Genomic DNA, 8,785 nt, shown 5'->3' on the forward strand with positions numbered 1-8,785 from the left:
ATTCGACAAGAAAAATTTACTTGTGGCATCTGCAAAAGGATCACCACTCCACCAGTGGGAATCTGTCCACTGAGTCTTAATAACTTCAGAATTTCACCACTAAGATTGTTATTGCACAAATCAAAGATCCTTAATGAAGCCAGTGGAGTGCTTTTGGTTAAGAGTACTGTAGTAATTTTTAGTACTACAAGTTGTATTAGTGAAAGTCAGGTTAACAGTCCTTTCAAAATCTTTCTCATTCCATTTTCATCGCATCAATGTCTTCTACTTGAAGTTTGAATAGACGATAGTAGGCATCCTTTGTGACAATTTGCGTCCTACGTGTCTTATACCACATAGGACTCATGTGTCAAAGCTTCTTTTAGATTTTATTTAGTCAAATTTCAATGTACCAACAAAAAAAGAACAAGAAACAATTTTCTTGGAAGTCAATAAAAGATTGAACTTTGAATTTTAGAAAGTAGGTATATGAATTGTTCATGGCTTCCCATTATCTCAAGACCTTAGTGGAACAGCATTAACCAATAAAGGGAGGAAATCTCTGATCTGTTTGGATGATTTTGAGAGGACATCCAAATAACCATCTTAGTTAAGCTATATAAACTCCTAGTTCCTCCATTCTAAAACACACAAGATAAAGAAAAATATAACCATCTAGCCTTAAAATACAAATCTTCTCAATGGGAAGCCAATTGAAGAAGCAATGGCCTCAATTTGCTTGTGCTTTGGCATTTTTCTTGATTGCCACATGCACTATGGCATATTCTCCATATTCTTCTGAATCAACAGATTCTACATACAATAAAGTACCAAGCACAGTAGCTAAAAGTGAAGACTACAAGGTACCCTTAGTGCCTAAACAAGAATACAAGGTACCTTCTTTGGCAAAGAATGACTACTACAAGAAGCCATCAGTTCCAGAAGTGTCATTTGTTCCAGAGGTACCCTCAGTGCCTAAACAGGAATATAAGGTGCCTTCTTTGCCAAAGAATGACTACTACAAAAAACCATCAGTTCCAGAAGATAACTATAAGAAGATGCCATCAATTTCAAAAGATAACGACTACAAGGTACCATCGGTGCCTAAACAGGAATACAAGGTGTCTTATTTACCAAAGAATGACTACTACAAGAAGCCATCAATTGCAGAAGATAACTATAAGAAGGTGTCATCTTTTCCAGAGGTACCCTCAGTGCCTAAACATGAATACAAGGTGCCTTTTTTGCCAAAGAATGACTACTACAAGAAGCCATCAGTTCCAGAGTATAACTACAAGGTCTCATCTGTTCCAGAGGTACCCTCAATACCTAAACAGGAATATAAGGTGCCTTCTTTTCCAAAGAATGACTACTACAAGAAGCCATCAGTTTCAGAAGATAACTATGAGAAGGTGCCATCAGTTTCAAAAGATATTGACTACAAGGTACCCTCAATGCCTAACCAAGAATACAAGGTGCCTTCTTTGCCAAAGAATGACTACTACAAAAAGTCATCAGTTCCAGAAGATAACTACAAGAAGGTGCCATTAGTTCCAGAGGTACCCTCAGTGCCTAAACAGGAATATAAGGTGTCTTCTTTGCCAAAGAATGACTACTACAAGAAGCCATCAATTCCAGAAAATAACTATGAGAAGGTGCCATCAGTTTCAAAAGATAATGACTACAAGGTACCCTCAATGCCTAAACAAGAATACAAGGTGCCTTCTTTGTCAAAGAATGACTACTACAAGAAACCATCAGTTCCAGAAGATAACTACAAGAAGGTGCCCTCAGTTCCTAAACCAGAATACAAGGTGCCATCTTTGCCGAAAAATGACTACTTCAAGAAACCATTACCTTCTCCATCACCACCACCTCCATATTATTAAATTTCATCTTTCATGTTCAATATGTTTCAAGGAAGTCCTCCAGCTCAACATATATAACCCATAGGGTTCTCAACTTCTCATACTATGAGTTGGAAGGCATGATATCAAAATTTGTAATTCTTTATTTTATTTTATTTTTCGTTTCTTTCCTACTTCTAGTTACAATTGTTTTGTCATTTAAATTCTATTTTCAATGTTTCCAGAATTTTTTTTCAATTGAATACAAGTTCTTTTTATTGAAAGTTTATATATATAGATTCACCAATTCTTCCCGCAATTGCCAATTATTTTCTTCTCATAAAGTTAATAGAAAAATAACAAACATCAGTGAGGATTTAATACCCTATAGATATTAAAGAATTTAGTAGCTCTTTAGATCATCAAATTGAGGTTTGAACTGACAAATAAGACATATATAAATCTAAACAAAATTGGTAATTAAGAATCAAAGTGAGAAATATACCTATCTAACTAAATGTATATGTGAAAGACACATTTCTTGCCTCTATCGATTATTTAACGTAAATACTGAATTTCTCGATGTAAACACATATATATAATATAATATAATATAATCTAAACATCGAATTTTTTTTGTGGGGTGGGGGTGGGGGTGGGGGTGGGGGGAGGTAGGTAGATGAAATGAGCAAATCAACTTTGGTGATTCCCAAAATCCAATAGGTACTTTTTGGAAGGTCCGTGTTCCACTCCCTTTGGTAAACATTTAATCTTTCATTTTCATTAAAGGTGACCACAAAAAAAGATTTTTTTTTTCTAGTTATAAAGCAAAGTTTTATGGTAATATATATTCACTTTCTGTAAAGTGATTGAAAAAAAAAATAATAAATAAATAATAATAATAATGTTCATTTCACTTTTTCTAGTTTTTCTTAGTATGAGGATCAAGTAATCTAAACGTCCGAGGAATACTTTTATAAATAAACAAGTTTTGATTAACATTAATGGAGTATTACATAAAATATAGTTTAAAATAATTTAGATTTTTAAAATTACAATCTTTAAAATTTTGACCTTAGTTAAATTTATTATTTTATATTTCCTACGTCGAAATATATTTGTATAGTTATTACTCCCTGTTATTTTACTTGTGTAAATAAATATTAGAATTTTGATTATTATTAATAAAAATAATTTTTTTCATTATGCTAATTTACTTCATTGTAAAACATCATTAGTTCATATATTTAATTAATATTTCTCACTTTTTTCGACACCAAAAAATAATGTTTATGCTTTTATGACAAAATTGTTACATTAGTTCAAAAAAAAAATCATGATTTTTAAAGAAGTAAAAATTAATTGATAATGAAAGGGTATAATAGGCATTTAAAAAAATTGATTAAAATAAAGGAGGGAGTTTGATTACTATTCAAAGTTGAGGGGGAGTTTGATTTTTACAGCAAAGTTGGGGAGCAAAAATGATTTTCATCCATTAATTATATAGCCGCGATGGTTTGGACTACCTTTTAAATATTAACAGGCTTAGGTTTATATGAATTTAGCGGTTGTTTATGTGCATTTAGCAGCCATTATAAATTTTAATGGCAGGTTAATAAAATAAAGTTTATTACGTGAATTTAGCAAGGGTTTAAGAGAATTTACAGACATTTAGATAAAATTAACGACGGTTTATGATAATTAATTAGCGGCATTTTAGGTGAATTCAGTGACTTTGTAGGTGAATTTAATGGCGGTTTAGGTGAATTTAGCGGAATTTGATGGTAATTTAGGTGAATTTAGCGACGGTTAAGTTGAATTTACTAACAGTTTAGACGAATGTAGTCGTGGTTTATCTAAAACTAGATAGTTAAACGAAACATAAAATTAAATAATTGATATTGGAAATAATAGCTTCCAATATATTATAATTGGTGATGCAAATTATGTATAATGTATGGTCCAATGATTTGAATTTTAAGTCGTGCTCAAAGTATCAAAAGTACATATAACTAATGGACCCAACCATCCAAGTAATGAACAATATATATTTCAACTTAAAAAAATTATTTAGTCAAATATTCAATGTACCAACAAAAGAGAACAAGTACAACATTCTTGGAAGTCAATAAAAGATTGTTCATGGCTTCCCATTATATCATGACCTTAGTGGAATAGCATTAACAAAGAAAATGGGAAATTCTCTAATATGTTTGGATTATTTTAAGAGCATTCAAATCATCTTAGTTCAGCTATATTAACTCCTATTTCCTCCAATCTAATATACACAAGAAAAAGAAAAACATAACCATCTAGACTTAGAATTCAAATATTCTCAATGGGTAGCCAAATGAAGAAGCAATGGCCTCAATTTGCTTGTGCTTTGACATTTTTCTTGATTGCCACTTCTACTATGGCATACTCACCTTATTCTTATGAATCAACATATACAACATACAATAAAGTACCAACCACAGTAGCTAAAAGTGAAGAATTCAAGGTACCTTCAGTGCCTAAAAAGGAATATAAGGCGCCATCTTTGTCAAAGAATGACTACTACGAGAAACCATCAGTTCCAGAAGATAACTATAAGAAGGTGCCATATGGTCCAGAGGTACCCTCAGTGCCCTCAGTACCTAAACATGAATACAAGGTGCCTTTTTTGCCAAAGAATGACTACTATAAGAAGCCAGCAGTTCCAGAAGATAGCTATAAGAAGGTGTCATCTGTTCCAGAGGTATCATCAGTGCCTAAACAGGAATACAAAGTACCTTCTTTGCCAAAGAATGATTACTATAAGAAGCCATCAGTTCCAGAAGATAGCTATAAGAAGGTGTCATCTATTCCAGAGGTACCCTCAGTGCCTAAACATGAATACAAAGTGCCTTCCTCGCCAAAGAATGACTACTATAAGAAGCCATTAGTTCCAGAAGATAATTATAAGAAGGTGCCATCAGTTTCAAAAGCTAATGACTACAAGGTACCTTTAGTACCTAAACAAGAATACAAGTTGCCTTCTTTGCCAAAGAATGACTATTATAACAAACCACCGGTTCCAGAAAATAACTACAAGAAGGTGTCATCTGTTCCAGAGGTACACTCAGTGCCTACACAAGAATACAAAGAATCTTCTTTGCAAAAGAATGACTATTATAACAAACCATCGGTTCCAGAAAATAACTACAAGAAGGTGTCATCTGTTCCAGAGGTACACTCAGTGCCTACACAGGAATACAAAGAATCTTCTTTGCCAAAAAATGACTACTATAAGAAGCCATTAGTTTCAGAAGATAACTATAAGAAGGTGTCATCAGGTTCAAAAGATAACGACTACAAGGTACCCTCAGTGCCTAAACAAGAATACAAGTTGCATGCTTTGCCAAAGAATGACTATTACAACAAACCATCAGTTCCAGAAGATAACTACAAGAAGGTGCCGTTTGTTCCAGAGATACCCTCAGTGCCTAAACAATAATACAAGGTGCCATCTTTGCCAAAAAATGACTACTTCAAGAAACCATCACCTTCTCCATCACCACCACCCCCTTACTACCATGAATCATCTTCAACTCCTTCCCCATCACCACCACCTCCATATTATTAAATTTTCATCTTTCAGAAGTTCAACATGTTTCAAGGAAGTCCTTCTTCTGCTCAAAATATATAACCAAAATGGTTCTCATATTATGACTTAAGGCATGATATCTACATTCGTAAACTTTATTTGTTTTTTTTTTTGCCTTCTCCTACCTTAGCTTGGGTTGCAATTGTATTGTCATTTAATTAAATTATACTGTATTTTTAATGTTTACACAAAATTGTACAATTGATTATTGAGAAAAGATTCAAATATGTCATCAAACTTTGAAAATAGGCTCATCTGTGCTGTCCAATAATAGGTTAGCTCATCTATGTCATTTTCGTTTGAAAAAGGCTCATCTGTGTCATTATTTTTCAACTAAAAACAATTCCAAATTTGCAAAATTATTTTTTTTCATGTGGTTAATTATGATTCTGCCATGTCAATAATTAATCATTTTTTTAAAAGGGAAAAGGCTCAACTATGCCATCGAACTTTGACAAAAGGCTCATCTATGTCATCTATTAAAAGTTTGGCTCATTTGTGCCATTTCAGTTAACAAATAATGGCGTTGATGAACCTTTCTCAAATGGAAATGACATAGATGAACCAAACTTCGAACGAATGGTATAAATAAGTCTTTTCTCAAAGTTTAGTAGGATTTTTAAGCCTTTTCCGATCCCTTGATTATTATGTGTTAGAAGGCATGATATCACAGTTCTTTTTATTGAGAGTTTATGTGGTTTCATCTACTCTTCCAGCAATTGTGAATTTGTTTACTTACTGCTGATAACAAAACACTGAACATACAATTCATGGGAGATAAAAGAAATAAAGTGAACCAAGTAGTGAATAATTTTAATCAGATAAAAAGAAGCCGCATATAATGATATTAAAATAGTGTTGCGCTGAATTTGATAAGTTGCTATAATGATATTAAAATAGTGTTTAGTTTTAGTGCTTGAAATTTAAAGAAGACAACAAAAAACAAATTTGATCTTTTATAAACACACAACAATAAAATTTACGTAATGTAGAATGTTTGACTATTCGAAAGACTTTAGAATAATCAATAATAAGAGAATAAAAATAGTGAAAGGGAAATAAAAAAAGTAAATATAAGAATAATAATGTTGATTTATGATAATCGAATATAAATGAGAATAGTCACATAAGAAAATATGCTACAATTAACTAAACACTATTCTATTTCTCAATTATTACAATATTACTTTGTTTACGATAAAATGTAACGGATTTTTCATAACCCCTTCATATATTAAAGCATTTAGAGGCAATACATTTAAGTGCATTTAGCAGCGCTTAATTGAATTACCCTTTGGCTATTAAAGTTTTAGTGGCAATTTATGTTCATTTAGCGGCAGCTATTGGTGCATTCTACGTTTATTTAGGTGTGGGTTTGTATTAGGGCTGTCAATATGGGCTAGGCCCGTTGGGCCTGCATGACTTAACTCATGATTTGATAGAGTTGTGTTAAGATTTTTGGAGTCCATTCAAGAAAAAAGTTTTTTATCCCGACTTGAATAAGTCTGCTAATTTGTGGGGTTTGAGAAATATAGGTAGGACCGGCCTGTGGACCAAATAAAAAATTAATTAAAAAATAAAAATAAAATAAAGTATTAAAAATAACAAGAGTTCAAACTCAAAATCTAATTAAAGTTTTAAATATTAAAAACAAATTATGTTTATAAAATATGTGCTACATAAAATAAATTTTTCCTAAAATTTCTAGGGAATCACTACGTAAGTTGTAGCCTATATTATATTGTCATATTTTTTATGTGTTTTATTATGATCATTAGAAAAAAATTAGGTTAATATTTCTATTTAGCTATTTATATTTTTACTTGAAATCAAACTTAATAAATATTATAAAGATAATTTTATTTGTGGATTTGATTAACAAGTAGCACTAATACCATGTAATTTTGTCTTGCCGATATTTATGATAATATTTTTAAATTATAATTTGATTTAAAAAATTATAAAAAATATCTTTTTAAAAAAAGTGGATTAACACATCACAACCCGTAGCCCACGTACTTGTGGGTTGGGTTGACTGTTTTCAGGCCCACAAAAAAGATGGGCTAGCCCACCCTGTCCCATAAAATTTCAAAGCTTGTATGAGTTAGCTCGAATGGGGTGGGCCTGCCCATATTGACAACTCTAGTTTACATGCACGTCTTTCGCGGCGGTTTAGGTCAATTAATTATGTGAATGTAAGGGTCGTTTAGGTGTATTTAATGGCGATTTATGAATTTAGCGATGGTTTGTAGGATTTAGCGGCACTTTAGGTACATTTTACGTAGGTTTGTCTAATCGCAACACCCCGGTATTCTCTTTTTTTTTAAATCTATTTTGCAGAAGTTTTGGCCTTCAAGTAGAATTCTTTTTTTAAATTATATAAAATATATATTTTAATGCTAGTACTATTAAGATATTATGAGAAAAAATCAAAAATAATCTTTAAGAAGATTTGATTGAGTCAATTATTTGATGGTACGTAAGGTTCGATCCTAGGGAATCGAGTAATCTCTCATAAACAACTTCTCCCATTAAAATGGATCATACATGATGACAAATTTAGACTAATCTGAGTCAATAAATTACGAATAACATAGACTATCAAATCAAATAAACAATTTAAATTTATGTTAGAAGCAATAACTTCCATTTTGTTATAAAATATTATAGTATGGATGTCCATTACACCAAGAAGTTACTCTCACCCATTGTCTCCATTACTTTCCTCCATTATGAAGATAATCATAACCTCCATATAACCATTATTCTCGTAACCTTTCACTTCCATAACCTCCTCCATTATATTCATGTTAATGCCATGTTTATGACTAACCTTTTGTATGCCTCTATGTTACACTCTAAATAGAGGCATAAGGCACTACTAAAAAACTGTCAAAAAGAGATGGGAAAAGTGACGGACTGCGTCGCTTTTTCGGCAAAAAGCGACTGAAACGCGACGTAATCAGTTCCGTCGCTTTTTGGCTCGACGCTTTTCCAAAAGCGACGGACTGCGTCGCTCAAATTTAATTATCATTTTTTAAAAAATTTCAAAAGGCGACGCAGTCTGTCGCTTTTGTGGAAATTTTAATTTTGGAAATCCCAGAATAGCGACGGACAAAAGGACCCTGTCCGTCGCTTTTCTGGGTTTTAATTTTTTAAAATCCTAGAAAAGCGACGGACAAAACCACGTTGTTCGTCGCTTTTCTGGGTTTTTGAAAAAATTAAAACCCAGAAAAGCAACGGACTAAACCACATTGTCCGTCGCTTTTCTGCAATTTTTTTTTTTAAACCCAGAAAAGCAATGGACAAAACCACGTTGTCCGTCGCTTTTCTG

General features: G+C 32.3%; 2 protein-coding genes across 2 annotated transcripts; both read left to right on the plus strand.

Moving 5' to 3' along the window:
* The first annotated feature begins 680 nt into the window (after positions 1 to 680).
* On the plus strand, positions 681 to 1,868 carry LOC125835315 (protein PELPK1-like). Its single transcript, XM_049514439.1, has one exon. It carries the CDS (start codon positions 681 to 683, stop codon positions 1,866 to 1,868), a length of 1,188 nt encoding a protein of 395 aa, XP_049370396.1.
* Positions 1,869 to 4,164: 2,296 nt separating this feature from the next.
* On the plus strand, positions 4,165 to 5,301 carry LOC125835319 (protein PELPK1-like). Its single transcript, XM_049514441.1, has one exon. It carries the CDS (start codon positions 4,165 to 4,167, stop codon positions 5,299 to 5,301), a length of 1,137 nt encoding a protein of 378 aa, XP_049370398.1.
* The last annotated feature ends 3,484 nt before the right edge of the window (positions 5,302 to 8,785 follow it).

The sequence above is a fragment of the Solanum verrucosum genome, unplaced genomic scaffold, assembly GCF_900185275.1.
Source record: "Solanum verrucosum unplaced genomic scaffold, falcon-dt-bn FXZP01001278.1, whole genome shotgun sequence".
In the NCBI taxonomy this organism is placed as follows: Eukaryota; Viridiplantae; Streptophyta; class Magnoliopsida; order Solanales; family Solanaceae; genus Solanum; species Solanum verrucosum.